At 40.2% G+C, this 21,074-nt stretch overlaps 1 protein-coding gene across 2 annotated transcripts in view; it reads right to left on the reverse strand.

Moving 5' to 3' along the window:
• Positions 1-1,234: 1,234 nt before the first annotated feature.
• Positions 1,235-21,074, reverse strand: part of gria4a (glutamate receptor, ionotropic, AMPA 4a) — a gene marked incomplete at both ends in the record, with an annotated part of 117,647 nt that continues 97,807 nt past the window's right edge. The window contains 5 exons of one of the 2 annotated variants that reach the window (XM_080509985.1): positions 1,235-1,399; positions 5,792-5,929; positions 7,311-7,425; positions 13,118-13,365; positions 17,549-17,747. In XM_080509985.1, coding sequence (XP_080366111.1) covers positions 1,235-1,399; positions 5,792-5,929; positions 7,311-7,425; positions 13,118-13,365; positions 17,549-17,747 — 865 coding nt within the window. Of the gene's footprint in view, positions 1,400-5,791; positions 5,930-7,310; positions 7,426-9,297; positions 9,413-13,117; positions 13,366-17,548; positions 17,748-21,074 lie in introns of both variants that reach the window. The other variant, XM_080509984.1, reaches the window with a different exon arrangement.

A 21,074-nucleotide genomic window follows, 5' to 3' on the forward strand; every position in this document is an offset into this window, starting at 1 on the left:
ACAGGGGACTGAAGATTTTTTTTTTTTTTTACAGGCTATCTGTGAGGGCAACAAGGTTAAATAAAAATAGGTTGGAAACCACTGCTTTAGACAATTTGAATACACTCCCAGTGATCAGGTTGAGAAGCTCTTTGTTGGCGAGCCATTTGAGATCTTCTTGTGTGATTTCTTTTCTAATCACTGAATATACAGCTAAAACTTTGCCTTTCAGCAAAAAAAGAAATCCTCATTTTGCTATTTAGTGTTTCTACTGTCATGATGAAGCTGTTGATGAAGGACTTCATTAGTTACTATGGTTCTCTTTTACAAACCCCTGTGTTTTCTGTGGTCGAGATCGACCACGTGTTTCGAGGTTACTTCTGTTCTATATTGGCTGATTAGCTCGCCGGTTCTGGTCGAGAAATCATTCTAGATGCGTAGTAAGAAAGCAATTTCATTCAGTTTGAACAGTCCATGGCAAAGTAGTATCAGGTTTGCACAGTCCGAACGTTCAAGCTTACAGTTTTGTGGTCTTCTAAGGGTTATAATACCTGGCACTCAGTCTTTGCAGGCAAGTTAAGATCATAGTGACCATGATGATGATGATGATGACGATGATGAAAACAATGTTTGTAAGTAATAGTAAGGCGTTGTCAAAGGGGGCGTGGCTTATTGGCCAACATTGTCCAATGAAGACAGGGGAAGGGTGCAGAGTTTGGTTGTTTTTGTTACCCCCCCCCCCCCCCCCACCGTCGTCTGTGATCATCATCTTTATCACTGTCATCATGATCAGTTTTGTGGTAATGTTCACAGCTCAGTTCATTTTGTGTAAATTCTGTGCTGGCTCTCCTCTTCGTCTGGCGATATTACGATGGCATCCTCCGGACATTAAAAACAAAAGACAAAAAATGCTGCAGGCAAGTGTGATGCCAAAGTTGTCTTTTGTTGATTTTTTTTTTCTTCCCCTCCCCCCCAACACTGTTCACTCCACAGCTGTATTGAATTTGTCTCTTGTAAAATAAGTCAGTGGCAGCAGGGAAGTGAGATGCTGATGTCGCGCATGTTTGTCTATTCAAGTGTGTAATAATGTCTCGTATTGTATCTGAGGATTTTCTGTGGGTGTCCGTACCCATAATCGTGTGTATGTATGAAAATGGGTGGTTTTGTGGTTATATGTGAGTGTGTGTGTGTGTGTGTTCCGGTCAAAAGTCTGTATGTGTGTATGTCGTTAAGGCACGGCAGGTGTTTTTGGTTTTCAGGGCAGTCCAGAGGAGATCACTGCAAGGCCAGGGTGTCGGAGGGAGTGGTGGCCGGCATGCACAGCTTTGGGGCAGTCTGGCGTCAGGACGCGGCCATTCTCCCCCACACTTCCTGTGATGGACAGACGGGCCTTGTTCCGCATGGCTTCGGAAAATGACAGCTGTGTGAGGAAAGATGGATGAGAGGGAAGGAGAAGCAGAATGGAGATAGCAGAATGCAGATATATGAAATAAGACCCGTCTTGGCGACAGACAAACTGCATTTATAATGCAACCAGTAGCATAAAGATGCAACATTTCCTTAACAATTACATGCACCAACCAACAATCATGCACGCATGTGCCTGTGTACACCCAACAGAGAAGAACATGTCTGAAGGTGCAATCACACTATTAAATGGAACAAATTGTGTAAAGGTTATGGTTTATTGCAGGTTTGTGTGCATTTTATTGTTATCTACAGTAGTATTTTTGATCACAAATTTGCACAATATTATGCCTTTCCAGCTATCGCAACTCTCCAAAAATGTATACGCTATGTTTTACATCAAATTCTAAGGTTGGTTGAATGCTGAAAATAATATTTCTGGTAGGTTTTGGGATCTGTAGCCATTGGAAATCACATTCCTCTTGCGCTACATGAAATGCTTTTAAATTGCACGTCTTTAAATCTGTAACTTCTATAACATTTACACTTTTCTATGCAGTTGAATTCAAGTTTACATCATGAGTTGACATAGTCTGAATTGCTCTCCCAATATGTATTTTAAAAGAATGACAAAAAATTTTTTTATCTTGTAGTGAAAAGGCATCACCATGAACACCCCAAGATTTGTAAAGCACCTGAGGAGCGTAACACAGCACAGCACATTTTAACTCTATGATTTTGTTTCTTTCAGTGTCCTTATGAGCATCCAATACTTTGACTCCAACTGATTTACAATTTGAACTCTCTTTTTAGATATAAATACATGGGTTATTTATATATGGGATTGAGTATAAAGACTACTGAAGGACAAGAACTGCTCCACACTACTTGTCTACGTGCTTTTGTTGCTGAGGTTATGATTTGCTGCATTGGCTGCATTCTTAGTTATCAAGTTGTATTCGTCAAACAAAATAGGCGCACAGAATGAAAAAAAACAATGATCCGGACGACTGCTTATAAAAGCTCCACAATAAACCTTAATGTTTTTTTTATTTTTCTTGCATGTCCAAGTTTGAGAGGCAGAGAGGAACTGATCACTTTAAAATAGCGTAAAAAAGTGTGACTGCACCCTAAACGTAGACATTCAAACATCACTCTGCAAATAACACCTTAAAAATTGAAGGCAAGGCAGGCAACAATCAACATTCAACAAACAAACAGACAGACAAACATACATCGTGGACAGGAGGGTTTGGGTTGTAGACATCTGCATTTCAAAGGTGACCATGCATTCTTGGGTTTTGGGTTTCAATAATCTGAGAGATTGAGGTGTGGATTTCACAGGATAGGTTTGGGAATGTGAGGATTTTGTAAAGACAAAAGGGGAAACATAAAGGAGTGATTTGTCTATTGAGGGTTCAGATTTATAGAGAGGGCGTGACTGACTATACTGCTCAGAGTCGGGTGACACTTCACAAAGACAGGCTACTCTGTGATGCTTCCGCTAAAAGAGCTTTCCTGAAAACAATGAAAGAGATCAAATAATCGAGCAAATAATCTGAGGAGCAGGAGGGATATCACGGGTCAGTTTGAACACTATCGTTAAAAAAACCCCCTGAATAATTTCATGCTGTGCCTGTCGACAACCAGACTCGGCCACTTTACAGAACTCATGAGTTTTAGATTATGTCACTACATTAAAAAAAATAATACAATTGTTTCATGAGACTACTAGATTCATGGACAAAATGTGTGTTATCTGCTCTTAAAAAAAGGTTTATCTTACAATATTGTATATTCGTTGTATAGGTATGATTCAGACAAAATCTGATTATATTTGTGATGCACATAAACTCACAAATTAATAGTGTTGATGTAAACTGGACAGTCTGATTTATCAATAAATAAGAATCGGACTGACACCTGATAGTGAAAACTGACCAGATTCAATCGAATTTCAAATACAGTACATACTTTGCCTGATTTTATTAAATACATTTCTGGTCAATTCTGAACTTCTTATATCTTCTCATGAATTCATACTTTTTTAATTTACTCTGGGAAATAAGACACATAAAGTCCTGCTATTATTGGAGCTGTATTACATAGCCAACTTCTTTTTAACAATTTCTACTCACAAATGACATCAAATAGGCCTGACGGAAAGAGGCTTAACTCCTCACTTCTACACACCCAACCTTCAGCTGCAGAAACACCGTTCACGTCTTTGACATCCTGGTGAGAGCGAATATTTAGCGTTCTGCATTAAGCCTGACCCTGCCCATTACTCCTTCGGTGATCACTTGGGATGTTTTAATGTCTCAATAGTTTGTTGAGCAGAACAATAAAATGAAGGTTGTGTTTTTCTCTCACTTCACTTAATTGCTCCTGCACACTTGTTAACAAGAGACGTGTTTTTACAACATCACTAAGTAGCCGTTCTCTATGAAGTGTTTGCTTCATCAATTATTCCTCTACATTAACACAAAGTAAGTAATTCGGCTGTTTTTTTTTTAAGTGATTGGGGCTTGAATAAGTCAAAGAGCCTGCTCAGACTGTCTGCAGCAGGGGTGCACAACTCCAGTTTATGGATGACGCAATAAAGGTGTGCAGGGTATGGATAATAAACCGTGTGAGCTACCAGCTGCGACAGCTTGGAAAGGTCAATTCAGAGGAAATACTAGAACTCCAGTTATTGTGCACAGATCATTTTTACACTCTGGCGGATTTTTGTTTGAAGTGAATTAAATTCACATACATATATGTACAAAATAATATGTGACACTCAGCAAACTGAATAAAATAGGAACATTGGATGAAGAAAATTAATTGATAATAAAGAAAAAGATCTGCATTTTGATTAGATGAGCATAGGTTGTCTAATATGTGTAGCAAGAATCAAATAAATAAACAAAAAGAGCAATTAAATACACCTTCTTTAATTTGGTCCCTGAAGGATTTACGCTTTGCTGATGGAAGGCATTACCTGAGTGGACAAGATTAAATCAGTATTTCAGGGGTTTGCTGGGCAGCAGAAACTTGGCTCAAGCTGTCAGAAGACCAAACTCCTTCTAAATGAGTTTGAATTGGCTCAGCGTGAACAGGCCTTAACAGGCACTGACCGAGCAGTGCGCTCACAGCTTTACTTCCCTGCTTGTTTTTTTCCTTGTGCTGCGCCGGCGCCCCAGGAATCACTGAGAAGTCGAGTTATGAAAGATAGTGTTGAAGGACTGGACGTCCGCAAACATAAAAATATCTTAGTAATGTTTTTCTTTGTAGGGTATCTGTCATGTTATGGATAAAAATATTTCAGTGCGGCTAAAATCCATGATAATTGGTGTCCACACGGTCGCTAATTAATTCGTAGCTTGAAGCGGACACAGATTTTTAATGAGGAATGCCACGCTAACAAACTTGTGCTGGGAGGAGAGTGAAATACCCAATTAGCCTATCTCTACAACTTTCTAATAGCCGAACTAAGAAAATACTTAAACACCAGTCTGGAAAAATGGTTTTGGTATTAAGTTGAAACTTTAATAAAGTATGTTTTTACTGCAAGAGTTGAGGAATCAAGCAAATCTGAAGCCATTGCTAAAGGATCAATTAGTTTTAAGGTGACTAATTCAAAAGGACTTTTGATAAGTTTGGCTCCAAATACATCATAAACTGAATGTGTTTTGAGTTTTGTAAATTTGAGAAGAAATCATTAAACTGAAATTCAACATTAGAGTTTAGTTAAGCTTTCATTTCTTTGTAATTTGAAAAAAAATATCAGCAGATTACAAGATGACAGGAATACAAATAAAAAAAGAGAGAAATGCATTGGTGTTGTGCATCACTGCTTCATTAATATGTTTAACGCATTGAACTAAAATTACAATGCAGGTGCCTCGCCAAGTCATTCGCCAAGAGCATCACCATCACTGTCATCATCATCATAATCATTATCATCTGCAGCCAAAGACGGTGGAACCAATTCTTTAGTCACACAAATCTAACCCCAACTGAGCCTGGGCAAAAAAAAACAAAAAAAAACAACCCAAAAACAAACCCATTTCTGAAATTTGTAGGGAAATGTTTGTCCAATAAGTGAAAAAAGTTTTCAGTTTTTCAAAGTATCAGTTTTTTAAAGGTACATTGGTTCCACAATGCTTGGCTGCATCCTCATGACCACATGGAGAACAACACTGTAGCGCATGGCTGCTGTGACAGCCTCAACAATACAAAATCTACAGCACCACCACCATGATCAAAACCACCAGTACCCCACCTATATGGGAGCCTCTAAATCCTACCCCTATATCTTGACCCCCTCGGAGCCGTACACGTTGTACCCCTCCCTATAAGTGGCTAGATTCTGGGTGCTGGGGGAGGGGCTGGGGCAGTGGGGGGGGCTAAGGTCCACCTTCATGCGCTTGGCTTCGGCCCGTGACTTGTAGCAGAACTCAACCAGGGCCACCAGCATGGCCAGGCCCAGGCCGCCCACCAGAATGTAGAAGACCCCGGCCACGTTGGACAGGCTCAGAGCCTGGGACGACTTGTCCTGGAGACAGGGGCAGGAGAGAAGCCAACAGGTGGCAAAGTGCGTGGATAGATGTAGGAGAGAAGCGATGGGTGGGAAAGAAGGAAAAAGTAGCAGGAGAAGAATGAATAAACAGGGAGGTAAAGGAAGAAGAGCAATGGGATGATGATGATGATGAGAAAGGGTTGAGTTTGATGCATGAAGAAGGAAATGGTGTGATAAGGACACAGACAGATGGGGGAGGAGGCGACGGATGGTCGTAGAAAAGAGAAAATATTGGAAAAAGCACAGAGACAGCAGGGAAGATATGTTAGGTACAAAAAAATGGAGATTGCCACAGAAAAAAACATTGCAAGACAATTTCTATTTACTATACGATTACAGCTCTACTTTCAAATGCTACAAAATACTGTTTGTCTATGAATTAGCACATCACATCGTTCTACATTTACAAAGCATAAAAAACATTTGCAAACTAACTAGTTATCACTACTGCAACAATAAGAGCTATGACACACATTAACTACTGGTGCAATTAATACAACTAATAAACATTTTTACAAGTCTAACAATGACATTGAGTGCAATTACACAAGAATGTAAATCACATATCAAATAATGTGGGTCGGTTTAATGCTGAGCGGTGATGACATTTTGCTGTAATAAAGTGTAAACGCTCCAGTAGATATCCTAAAGATTATAAAAGTAAATTCTAAATGATAAAAATAACCTGTCTTATCAAGTTTAGTGTACATGTAATGCATGCCACTCAACTTCAAAATTGTTCATTATCGTAAAAGGTTAAATGAATTTTAGAATAACTGTAATGCCTCATCCCAAATGTCCTTCATCCCAAATGTGTTCTTTGTTACATAAAACTGGCATTGATGTAAGAGCATGAGAGGGATTTGGAAATAAAGCATTACAAATAACTGAACGTCAAAGTTAGTCGGACAAGAACATTATTGATTAAATGTCAAATATTAAAGATTCAATGTGTTCTCCTGAAGCAAATGTGATTTAAAATAAAATGGAGTGGAAAGTGGTTGATGACAAAATTCAGTTATTATTCTAACTTTCATGAGGATGGGATTGCCACAGATTGCTACACAAACTGAGCAAGAATTTTGTGTTCATTCATGCAAATAATCCCTATAAAAGTGTGTTCCACCATCCAAGCAGTAATAATAGCAATGTTAGAGTCTGCAGGAATGCATTTAATAAGCAGTCAACTTTGATGGAGCACATTCAATAGGCATGTTTTGGGAAAATTGTGGTAAGTGTTTTGGTTTTTTTTGTAAATTTTTTTTAACAGTAAAACAGTAGTTGCACTAATCTGGAGCGTATTCAGGATGAGAGTTTCAGGCTAGCGTTCTGTGGGCCACAGCAGCGTGAGACTGACCTTACTTCCAGAGTCCTTGGGTCCACACTCTCCCTTGTCATACCACCATTTGTTTTTCAGTTTGTCTAAGACGCCTGCTTCGCTCAGTTTCAAAACTGCAAGGTTTACCGGGGTTCTTCGCGTGTAAAAATAACATAAATAACATCATAGGACATGTTATTTTATGTTATTAGGGTATTTCACATTTGCATTGCATAGCTCAGTCACATAGAGAAAAAAGAACTTTCATTTAGATCGAGTGACCTAGCGTGGATCCCACTGAGTACATGTGTGTATGCTCGTTTCAGGAGGGGCTGGGGGGAGCGAGGAGCTAAGGCGAGCTACAGACATATGAGTGGGACCCATCTTTGTCACTTCAGGTAACACACCCATGCTGCCCCAGCTGATCCCACCATGAAAGAGAGGGGGACACTGTTAAGACAGGACTATTGGCATCGGGTTTGCTCTGTGCTATGACTGGGAGAGGAGATACACTGACGCAGGCCAGATAAGCCACCTCTCAGTTGCAATCATCACAATCTCTTTTTTTTATTGCTAATAAAAGAAAGCAAGCCATGTTCTGGCATAGCTATAGAATTGAAGTGAACAATCTAACATCCCCACCCCCATCTAATATCCCTTTTATATTACTTTATGTCCGTATTGCCTTCTGTGCAGCCTGCTGGCCAAGATGTCATTGCAAATGAAACAAATCTCAGAAATTCAAAAGATGGGTTGAAGAAAAACTATACTGCAGTGACTCACTGTTGCTATCTATATAGGCTTTACATACTACGACTTTAAAAATGTATTCTTCATTGACAAGGCCAAAACAACTCACTACTCTCAATGACATATTCAGACCTTTATATAGACTAGATGCTCAGCAGAAGGCCCTTATGTGACTTTGGCAAATAGTTGACAAGTTGTTATTTTTACAGCAAAATATGTGAACATTCATGAAGACGGCTGGTATAAATAATGAATGCAAAACACCTTGCCATCATCAAGTTGACAATTGTTGACTTTGACTGGAATATATATAGTAAATTGCTCATGAATATAGCTGTTAACTTTGCCAAAGCATCCAGAGGATGACAAGGATAACAAAAGAGCATTGTAAATATTTGATAAAGAAAACTGAACTGAGAAAAGAATTGTGCAGAATTGTTGAAGTCAGACGCACAAGCCCGAGATGTAGAAAACTTTATCCCATAATTGTATTCTGCCTCTATCAATTATTCATCCCATCCGCCTGAAGTCAACCTGAACCTGAAACAATCCGAGAGCTACGATTTCACTTGGGCTCTCTCTTTATTTTCATCTCGTCTGTAGTGGAGCAGCAGCCAGTGATGAGGTTTAGTCTGTGGTTTCTGTTTTTCCTCATTATTTGACTCGCTCTCCTCTCCCCAGAGCTGCCACTAGGTGGCAAATATTCTTGTCTTCACAGCATTTTCTCTCTAGCTTTTCATCTAAATATCCCTCTTACCTCTTTACTTTTCCTTGCACTGGTGTCCTTTCAGAGGGACGTTACCATAACAGTGCTGAGCACATCAGAAATGATTATAATCATTATGAGACAAGCTTAAATTTTCTTGGCTGCCACTCACCCGCCAAAGTGGGCATATTTACCAGCATTAAAATGAAAATGAAGAGATATTTTTGGATAATTCAACATTACATTTTATGAAGGCGGGTGCAAAAGGCACAACCAATCAATTCTTTTAGAGAAGGTATTTTTCATGGGTTCCTTTACTAAAACAAAAAAAAAAAATATTGATTTCATTTGAGAAGTCGACTACTTTTGTTCCTGTGTAGAATTTTTTCATGAAAACAGGCACACACAGCATGTCTATTTTCACTTTCATGCTGCAGCAGTACACTGTGGAGCTGCTTCGCCGGGGCAGATGCATGTGTTACACTCCCAGGACGGGGGCCGTCACAAGCTGCTCAGCTGGTGAGCGGCCCCCGTCACCTAGTGGTGGGGGGGCAGACAGAGAGGGCTAACCTTGGAATCCCCTCCCCCGCTGCCACATTCTCCTTTGTCATACCACCACTTGTTTTTCAATTTGTCCAACAGGCCCTGCTCGTTGAGTTTTAGCACGGCCAGGTTGACCGCGTTTCTTTAAGTAAAAAAGGGAGGAACAGATAAGATAGTTTGGTCAGAGCAGAGGATGAAGGGACAAACAGGCGAGATGGACGGGTGCGGGGGGGGGGACAACAGCTGGGGGTAAAACGAAAGGGAGAAAGGAGGACAACAGGGAGTAGAGGAAGGGGAAATTGGGGTTGGTTGAGGGTAAAAGGGTGAGTTCAAAGGGAAAGACGCACCCCAGACAACACTCTCTCTTATTACTGCTCTTTGACTCTTTTCCACCTGTTGTTGTTCTTTTTCGAGTTGGATGTGTGTTTACTCCATCGGACTGCAGGCGTAAAGTGAATTAACCACATCTGTGCAACCTGCTGATGGTGCTCTTGTCCCTTCCCTGCTGCTTCCTTCCCCGATAGTCTTTACAAGTTGTTTGTGTGGTTATGTGGTTCCAACTCCTCCTGCTCATACCGCTTCAAGCAATTTCGTCTACAACAAAGCTCAGGGACACGGGGCCAAATGCATGGTATTCATGCAGTGTTTGCAAACTTAGTGAGCAATAGTTCCCATTTCATTACCATAGTCTATTCAAATCAATTGATTGAATTTCTTTTCCTTCTTTCTTCAGATATGAAAGTACACGTGAGAAACACATTGAACACTCCAGCATACATGAGGAGGTAAAGAGGGAGGACATCTTCAAATCCACTGGTGTCCACATGTCCGCTGACCTCACCTGGACTACAAATGTTTACCGCCAGGAGAGTAGACTGTACCTCCTCAGAAGGCTTGCCCTGCTCGGTAATCCACCTTAGAGACTCCTGAACCACTACTGCGATCTGTCCTTCGAGTACTATACAGTGGAGGACCAGTAGCAGGTGGTGAAGGTGGCATAGACATCATAAATGGATCACTACACCTTCCCTCCCAGACATTTAGGGCTCCTTTACACGACTATGCTTCAGAAATGTTTCATGTTTACACAGCATCAGCAGAAACACTGAAAACTATGTAGTGAACATGTTGCTATAAACCTTAACACTATGGAGAGTACCTGTATGGGCAGATGATGAATTTGATGCTATTAGGAGTGAATTTCAACTATAAAACAGTCAATATGGACTATAAAACTCTAATACGGACTGAGATTTTTGCCACTCCGGATACCAACATGTTAGTCACCCGCACGTGAGCAGAAGAACTATTTTCTGCAGCAGTGGTGCACGTGCACGGTAACAGTGCTCTGTAGCCTACACAACAAAAGTGAGAGCAGCCTCATTTTAATGGATCTCACCCACCATAGACACCACCCATTCCCTGTGCTCGTCATTGTATATATAGACTCTTAAAAAACAGTTTATTCTCTATTCTACTAACTCTCCAGTAGAGTGTCTGAAAACCAAAGCCCAAGAAGATGACAGATTGTGTCAGTGTGTCCCCTGTTTGCCTTCCATAAATTAAATTTATGTGTGTCTTTCTTTGACTCGTGGCTGCTGTCCTCCTTTTCTCTGCTGACCATGCTTTTGTTTGTGAGTTGCTGTAATCATCTGGGTTGATCTCCACAAAAAGGTCACCGCAGTCACAGCGTACTTGTTTGCCAGTCCGTCCCCTTTGTCTATACACTTATCTAGAAATCAACTTGAGGCCTGATGGTAAACTGCAGGGAGGAGATGGCGTATGTCTGACAGTACCGTATGTCAGTTCAAGATTGTGTGAATTAAGAAAAAAAATAAAAATAAATTACACCCAGTCAACAAACATGACAAGATTGCCTGTTCACAGTTTAAAATGACTTTCCTGAGAGATGATAATCAAAAGATTCGGGGCGAGAGAGTGTCCTCTGGAGTGATCTAATCTACAGGTCATGACTAATTTAATCAACAGAAGAGGTGTGAATGAAATACAGTTCAAACATATCTGTAAATCAGGATAACAGTCAGATATCATCAGTCATGTCAAAAATAGCTACACTTCAGAGAGCATACAATATTATCAATTTTCATTTTAATGATCAGAGCACTCATGCGTCCTATCAACATCACCAAGTCAGATTAGCGTGATTAGTGCGCCAGGAGGAGAGGCAAGCTCACTCGACATGCACGCTCGCAACAGCCACATGGGTGCTTTTGAAAAACGACCGTGTTTCCGCTGATTGAGAGAAGCCAGAGACAACCATGGATAGTCCAAGAAATGTAATATGGAGGGGGGCTTAAAAAGGAATCCATCCACATGCTGTCTGTCACTTTTCCCCCATAAACGGAAAAACTTTTTTTTCTTTTAAGGAAAAGAACAGGTAAACTACAGGGTGAGTGGGGTCTTGAGCAACTTTGCACCATGTGTAGAGGGAAGTTATAGGACAGGATGTGAGACTGATTTGTTGTATTTGTTTTGCCTTTCGTATTGCAACTTGGAAATGCTGACTGAGAGAGATGGAGGGAGAGAAGAGAGAGCAAGTGGTCCAACTTTGCTGAATTTAGTCAATTATTTTTCCTCAGTAGGCACTTGTCACAATGAGAAGACAAAGCCTCTCTCGGCTGCTGTCACAGTCACCTGAAAAGGGGATGATGTGCATTGCGAGCATATTTCGATGAAAACTATTTTGACTGTTACTGTAATTTTAACAAGCCAGCGAGCATGTGTCTGCTGAGAGAAAAACAACAGAAAATGACCAGTTTCAGAACTTAATTTCAGGTGATTTCTTATCAATTTCCTCCATCTTAGATTCTCGTTTCTCAGTTTAATGCACACTCTTGCATTATTAAACATAAACTACACGCTAATTTGTTATTTAGGTTTTAATTCTACATGATGGAATCAAATTCAAATGAAGAGCAATTATGTGTTTTGTTTTATTTAGTTATTGGATGTTGGGATCCTGTTTATTTTAATATTGATCTTTTTGTCCCCCCATTGGCCAGGCCCCTCTGCTTCCTGTTTCTCACTTGTTTCCCCCATTTCTCTATAAATTCCCCCCATGGCTTGTGATGTCAGCGCTACAGTCTGTGGTGCTGCCCCTCCTCATGGTAAACAAGTATGAAAATCATCATCATCATCATCATCATCATCATCATCATCATCATCACCATCATCATCACCATCATCATCATCATCATCATCATCATCATCATCATCATCATTAAACAAAAGGACAAGACAGGAGACAAATGGACAGTGTTACCTTGAAGGTGGCCCTGCGAAGAGAAAAAGTGACTGGATGTGTGACAGCAACAAAACGGAGGATGCAGTCATAAGGAGGTGCACGAAGAGACAGAGACAAACAAATGAAGCTGACATGCTTCTAGTGGAGCTTGTAGGAAAGAGGTCAGAAAAGAAATCATAATGGCGATAACACTTAATAGCAAAAAGAGAAAGCAAGCCAGAAAAGGAAAGCAACTTAGCACAGTATGATGAAACAGACACTTTCCTTCAACACACTCATCTATAAGTCACTGCTGCTGGGTGAAAATATGTGACGGCGAGTTTGTTTTTGTCATCAAAGCGCAACACAAAATTCTCACTGAGGTTTACAGCCAAATTATATAACCGGTGATTTTTAGAAGCGTCAAATGTCCAAAGAAAATGGAAATGTTTGAGTTTCAATGGTTGACTATTTTTCACCTGACAGCAGTGATACTTTGATCTCAGAGTAGAATAAAAGACACAGCAGGGTAGGTGGAATATCGCAGCAATAGTACAGTATCAGCATTGTTACTGTTTCCTATTGTTACACTATTCCACCCACCTTAACTGTGAGCCTTTCGGTGTGGCAATGCCATATCCTTTGGAGTCGAGGTTCCCCCCAACTTTCATGGTGTCACACGGCTTGCGCTGCTCCGTGTATTCATTCATGGTGGACTCCAGCAGGAAGGCGTACTTCCCCTTGGACTTGCGGACCCTCGCCACTCCTTCTGCTGTGGTTTTGGTGAACACCGTCGGTTCGGCAGACTTCATATAAGACCACATCTTCTCATATACAGCTATTTTGGACCTCTGGCATGGCGGGAGGGGAAAAAAGGAGAAAACAGAAGTTTATGAGGATCAAATAGGCAGGTCTACTCCCGGGGAAGAATCTGGGTGTCGGGGGATAAATTGCACCCTTTTTTTATGAAATCAAGAAAAGAAATAAATAACTATCAACCATTTTGAGCTCTATGAGGTCAGCTTATCCACCCTCCCCATTTACAAAACCACTGATTCAGATATGGTCCCCCCCCCACACACACTAATGGATAGGGCATTGTATTGCTGGATACAGTTACATAGAAAGAAAAGACATTGAGAAAAAGGTGACCATGAAGAAGAAAAAAAATGACGTTAAGTTTTTGACACATCGCATCGCACTGTTGCCCGAAGCATTAGCAGCTTTTCTTGAAAACAGACTGAATTATTCAAATCAACATGCGGTTTTTATGGAGACAGAAAGAAAAGACATCAGAGATTTAAATCTAAGAGAGGAAGAAACATGAAAGAAACAAATCACAAAAAAGCGCCCCAAAACGAAACACTAGTTTTTGGTTTTGGATTGCGAGACTACACTGCATTGAGACACTCTTAAATATGTTTTTTTTTTTTACAGCATTTCATTTACGGCGGCACTATCTTATTATGTGAAGTAAAATGCCGCAGCAGATTTTCACTCGGAGAGACCTTGAATAAAATTGTGCCGCTGATGGCAAGCTCTGTCTTCCATCTTCCATTTTGATCCTCTGGCATATAATGACATTTATAACCACATTTAAAATGTAACACTATGTCTCCCTTGACAAGTCAAGCATCAATCTTACTTTAAATGAGTTTAAGACGGGAATGGTGGCATGCTAATCGGCTGCGCAGTTAGGAATTCAGAAGTGCTTTTCAGAGGACATCTGTGTGGGTACAATGCATTGCCTCTATACCCTCCAGAGGTGTGTGTGTGTGCGTGTGTGCATGCGTAAGTGTGTAGCTATGTGTTGGTGCAAACTGATTTTTTTTCTTTTTGCGCTTGTATGTGAACTATGTGTAGTCAAGAGTGAAAATAACAAGCAGAGGAGTCAAAACTGTCACCCTGAACAAGCGTCCTGTTTCTTTCTTCTCATCCTCTCACGGTGATAAAGTGTAATTCTGTCGCTCCGCAAGCAACAAGCCAGGCTCTCAGCCACTGAAACCAGCACCCGGGGGATGGTGCATGTACGTGCCCGAGTGTGCCACTAGCGCGTGACGGACACCTATCCCATAATAATGTCACTCACATCCAAGAGGACCAATAGGTCCCACCTCTCTGCACCCCCCCCCCCCCCCCCCCCCCCCTTATTTCTTACTCCATCAGCCAAAGTCATACATTCTCATCAGGGATTTGTGATGCTCCTCCCCTCACACCTCCAGTCCTTCCATCCATCCATCACAAAAAGTGAGACTGATAGCAGTGCTGGTGACGGCTGTGCATTTATAAAGCAGCGTTCAGCATCTGAGGGACGGACAATGTGACAGTGCAGCTTGGCCCCTTTCAGACTTGTTAACAAACGGACGGTGCAGGTGACCTTCACGCGCCCACAATATGGACACACGTTTAATATATGCATGCATGTACTGTATATCCTCTGTGTGACACATGCCACTCTAAAATCATACATATGTTGTTTAACACAGAACGTAGACACACACACACACACACACACACACTCACACACGCTAACACACATGCACACAGAGATAATTAATGGTGGTTACGAATCCCCCTCAGCTGTGTGAGAGTAAATTGCTTTTTCACCCTCCACAGATTTCAGCCCCGCTCGTTATGTTGATGATGCCAGAGCCACTCACAGAAGCACAAACTGTCTGCCACATCCTCCCCCACCCCCACCCCCACCCCTTCCCCAAATACAAGCACAACTCAACACATCCGTACAATGCACAAGCACACAAACCAATCTCAATAATGAAATGATGACATAGCAGGGCCGATTTCCGATTTCAAAAGTGATGACGCAGGTTTTTGGCCAGTGTAGCAGAAAAATTAGGTGTGCATCGACTTTGTTTGCATGTGTATGGGGCTACGTATCAAAGAGGTTATATAATTGAATTCACATGGGTGAAAAGGTCAAGGGTTGATGCCACTACAGGTCTCCTCTGGGCTACCTGTGTACTCATTATTGTGTCCTGTTTCACAATTTAATTGCAACAGCATCCCTATAATGTATTCTGCACCTGCTTTGTCCATGTTTGTATCCTACCATTTCACCTCTACCTTCAATATCCCAAAATGATTCACCTGGAATCACAATTAAATAATACTTTGTGGGCCCTGGACAAAAGTAGTTCCAACTCCCACCCGAATGTGGTCACAGCTTGGCTTAAGTTTGTTAATGTGTCACATCAAACCATCTTCACAACATTCACCAGATGAAATGTCAAATTTGTCTTGTAACAGTGAAACCATCATGCAATAATTGTTGAAACACTTGAAAATACTGTATATAGGTTTCAAATGTGGCTCAAGATCCCACTGACAAAAAAAAAGACATTAAGAAAACTCCTTCATGAATAAATTACTAGTGTCAGCAGTGTTTACTTGGGTAATCAAAAGGGATTGTCAAAACAATTTGAAATAGAATTTGATGATAAATTCCATATCGCCCTTAATCTTTGGTAATAAATGCTTTCTGTTAAACTATGATCTCTGACAACCAAGTTTTAGAAAGAAATTACATGTGAAGTCAAAGTCAGACCTTCGTCTTCTAAGCCTCTTTCAATTCAAGATTAGAAAGAAGCAATCCATTCACTCCCACCCTCCCACCTGTACTATTGTAAATCGGTTTATACTGTTATTAGTCACCCATCCTCATCCTACTTCCAGTCAGAGCATAATTCTGCTTTTTGGCTTTCACCTGGCTTAAAAAGAGACAATACATCCCCCATATCAACTTCTTCTTACTGGATTAAATGTTGAAAAGTTAACTAAATTTTTACATTTGCTATTTTTATAAGAGCAAAACAAAAGCCAGTAATGAATGCCTTTGCCAAAACGAGTGATCACATTTCCCCTGTGCATCCAAAAGTATAATGTACTGGAGATGGACCCTGATAAACCATCACAATCTCCATCGTGGCGTGAAATCAGCAAGTAAACATTTTGTTCTCGAAGTTGTTAGAAGCCAAGCATCAGGATTCAAGTGAGTTTGACAGAGGCCAGATTATGACGAATCAATGAGACTGAGACAGAGCATCTTCAGAACTGTAGCTCTTTTTCTCCAGATACTGAAGCGGTGCAACCTGATTGAACAGACAAGCTCCTGTAAGCTCAAACTGCTGCAGAAGTTAATGCTGGTCATGATATACATGTCAGAATACACAGGGACTCATAGGACCCATTCAGACCTGGCATTAACATGTGTTGTGTGTGATCCGAGTCCCAAAGACAGGCATGCACCAAAACGCTTTCACTCAAACTAATCTCAAGGTGGTCTGGGACGTAAGTTTTGTAGTGTGAACATCAAGCATCCCGACAGTGGCATACGTAAAAGTGCATCAGTGGACACAATGTTTTTGTTTAAGAGAATGTGTCGGTCTGAGTGATAAACTCTTGAAAACGTTTCAAGGAAACTATGGAAAACAACTTGGACATCCATGCCTGAGGGTCTGCAGAGACAGAGTACATTACGGCAGCCTGGTCAGAGGATACTGTCCAATGCAAGCTGGATGGCTCATAACTGCGTGGAAGTGATTTAGAGGCGGCGACACAATATGATCTCAAGTGGTTAGCCCAAAATGCATGATACGGACAAGTGTAAACAGGCCATCGTGAGACGGGTTAGTTTTACCCTACTGATGTTGTGTTGTTGCAATAGCGATCTACCACATTTGATCTGATCCCCCGAATCACAAGTTAACACCCAGCCTGTATGGGCCCATAGCGTGTTGGGTGTGAGGCTGCAAAAAAAGAAACGCACACAATGGTAGGCCATAAAGTTATGGTTGATTGTGTAAAGTTTAAAGTGAAGTCATTTGTGTATGCACACAGCTGGTTGCATTTTAATACGAGTATTAACAATGAAACCAGCAGGTGTCATTATTAAATCGTCATCCTCCACATCATCCGAGACCTCCTGGCTCCTCTGCAGCAAATTAGCCTGACTTCGTAAAAGCATAAAACCTCTTAAGCAATCAAAGGAATGAGCAAAGTGTGATCAGTTCATACCCTGAAGAACTCCTTAGTGGAGCCTGAGTCCAGGGTGCCGTAGGCGATCTCTGTCTGCTTGGCCAAGTCCTCTGCACTCTCTATAGGCGACACCATCCTCTCGACAGTGAGGAATGCAGCCAGGTTGGCAGTGTAGGAGGATATGATGATAAGAGTGAAGAACCACCACACACCTCCAACAATTCGCCCAGACAGGGACCTACAGGGAAGAGAGGCAGGAGCGAGATATTGGGGGGGGGGGGGGGGGGGGGGGGGGGGGGAGGGGGTGAAAAAAAGGCAAGTTAGAGATGGAAAGATGAAGGTGGTTAAGACGGAAGCGGTTTAAGGTAATATGGAAAGATGGGAGCATTAAGGTGATGGAAGTAAAGAAATAGAGTTAAAAATTAGCAGCAGGATGTGATGGTGAAGGTAAAGACAAGGGTAAATGTTAAAGAAAAAAAATGATACCAGAGAAAGAGAAGAAAACAAGAAGGAAAACACAATTACTGGTAGTTGCAGAGCAAAAGAGATGCAGTACAGGAAACAGTTTCAGAAAGCATTTTAAACACAACTGACAGGACTACAAAGTAATTGTATTTTCAATCAGAAAGAATTCAGAGCAAAAAATAACAGAGGCTACATGAAATAGGTTGTTTATCTCTTTACCTTTCTCCATATATGCAGTTTTTTTCAACCTCTGCAACTCAGGCCTGATGAAACAAACCTTGTTTTTAATCTCATCTTTTTTTAACAAGCATATATATTTTAACAATATAGATATTCTGCAAATCCACCAATGCTTTAAATGTTTTTAAAAAAATACTTTTTAAACAGTTTTTGCATTTTAAAATGTTCACAGTACCTGTGGTGTCCTGAAATTTGGTTAAAGACTAAATGTATTATTCTTATTCTTAATATGAGAACAATAGAAAAGATGGGGAATCATTTAACATTCCTAAGGAAGAAAACTATGTTCCTTTGTCAAGTCTCATTTAATCCGTATTAAAATTCTAGGATAAATATGAATTATTGTAATTTTATTCCTCTATATTCATTTTCACATGGCAGTGTTTTCTTAAAGGAACAGAGTTGGATCTTATGTAAATGTTTTTTCATTTTTTAAACATGATCATATATTAAGGTTGCTTGTTTGGTTAAAGATTACAAACACAAAAACCTCGTCATCATATTTAAAATTTCACATTAAGCAGACCAACTTAGAAAAGCCCAAGTTATTCATTTGTAGTTGATTTCTTTACGTTGTAGCTCAGTCTTTGGTTTCCACCAACAAATGAACATTTGGCTTGTATAACCAATGATGCTCTGTTATCTGGCTGATGCAAATCTCTGTTGTTAATATCAGTCACATACTGCAGGTTTTGACACAGCAGCTAAATCCTGGTGAAATCAGTGCTATGAAGCAAAGATGCACATGCATATGCAGAAAGTACTGAGCTGAATTAAACTGTAAAAAAAAAATTGTGACTTCAATATAAAGAACTTGTTATTGAACATAATTTACTGCTTTACTATAACTTAGATCACAGCCACTTTAATACCATTAGGCTGATCATCATATCTACATAGAGACAAGTGGAAAATCAAGTATTATGTTTCTATTGTTATGAATAGTTCAATTTTAATGAGCATATTGTGGAGGGCAAAGAGGAGTGAGAGAGCCAAGAGGTGCTTCAAAACCTGATTCGGCATGAATTCATAAATTGCCACCTATCCAAGTGACTCTGCATTTTGCTTCCAGTGAAGAACCAGCATGTTTCTTAATCCTCACAAATACAAATGCACTCACACAAACAAATATGAATTGATAGTGTTTGTCCTTGAGGCATTGATCTATTTGCTTTAATTAATGGCCCTGGCGTGTAATGTGATGGATCATCCTGTGAAAAAGTTGCCTGGTTTTATTTTATCATTATTAAGAGACAGCATAAGCATTTTATCAACCAAGCCCAACTTTGAAGTCGACCAGTAGAGACACAAGTAATTTAAAATCAGAGTTCACTTGTAAATACAAACAAATCTTGTTGATTAGATTGCATAGGATTGGTATTTTTTTATATTACTTGCAATAAGTTAGTTTAAGAGTGTTAGGTTTTAGGTGTTGTGTCTTCACTTCTCTTATGAAGGTCATTATTTTGCTGTACATGACACTGTAAAGTTTCTCTCTTTGTCCTGCTTATGGGCAGACTTTACAACGCTGGCAGCTCAGCCAGTGTCACAACACTACAACTATACAGCTGTATGCACATTTTGATTACATCCAAACAAAGAGAACCTCCATTACTCAGCTACTCTTGAAATAAGTAACCAAGTTTCAGTTCCTTGCACAGTATTGCTGTTAAAGTTTGTTTTTTCTTTCTCCCCGGGACTAGGTAAGAAGAATCAAAGGATGGCATAATGGAGGTCAAACTCATTTTCATGGGTTCTACAAGGTCTCCTGGAGAGACTAAACCATCTGATTGGTTAGCTGGTAAACGAGCTGCGACAGCATTTTATTCTGTACCCACAGAGTGACTTTTTGAATTGAGTTGACATTGAAACAGGTAAAAAAGGGAGCAAAAGAGGATGACAAATGCAGACAGCAGGGAGAAAGAGAGCGGGTTCAACTGCAACACACTTATCTGCTGTCCAACCCTCCATCCATCCATTCATCCATCCATCCGTGACTGAGCTTTACAAACTTTACTTTAACCTCATCTGATTGGGCATTCATAACTACTACAAGAAACATTTAATTAATCATGTATACTCCAGTGTGTAATGACAGTGCATCCCAATGCATTTGGCAACTTCACCCAGGGGACCAATAATTACTGGCTGCTGTACAAACAAGGAATGAATTACATTATGCATTGTATTGAACAGTTTTGGTAACATTTACTATTGCAAATGAATTAATCCATTTAAAGACCAACACTGTCTAAATGATCATTGATGACTCTGTAATGTGCAAAATGAAAGGCAAATACTTTCATTATTCTTAATTCTATTTTTTTTTTTACCATAAGGGTGAGAAATAAGGAGGAAGTACATGATGAGCGTTCGAACATCTGTTGAGAAACATTTATATTGTTGCTGTACAACTCTGTATGGAATGCACATTAATCTTACAGTTAGCCACCTGTTCATAGGAAAGGATTACGTTTGAGCTGGCTGTTTAATTTTGCAGACATCACAAATAAAATAAAATTGTGAGAATAATAGAGAAATATAAATGGAGGCCGTTAAAGCGAACACTGTAGCACATAACAACTGGCGGCCACAAACCAAACCACACGGCTGCACCACAAATAGTAGTATCATCAATAACAGGCTGAACTTTCATTTGTATTCCTTGATGAATTAATTCCTCTGGTCCATAAATTCACTTGGATCCACTGTATGCATACAGTGCACTCTGAGAACAAATGTTGTTTGAAACTGAGACAAGAATGCATTAAAGTTTTACAGAAATGTGAAATAAATCAAACTCAAAATGCTAAATTTGTTGCGACTCAAGTACATCTGTCATGTCAACCTCAGTTCAGGA

Source organism: Blennius ocellaris, assembly GCF_963422515.1.
Source record: "Blennius ocellaris genome assembly, chromosome: 2".
NCBI lineage: Eukaryota > Metazoa > Chordata > Actinopteri > Blenniiformes > Blenniidae > Blennius > Blennius ocellaris.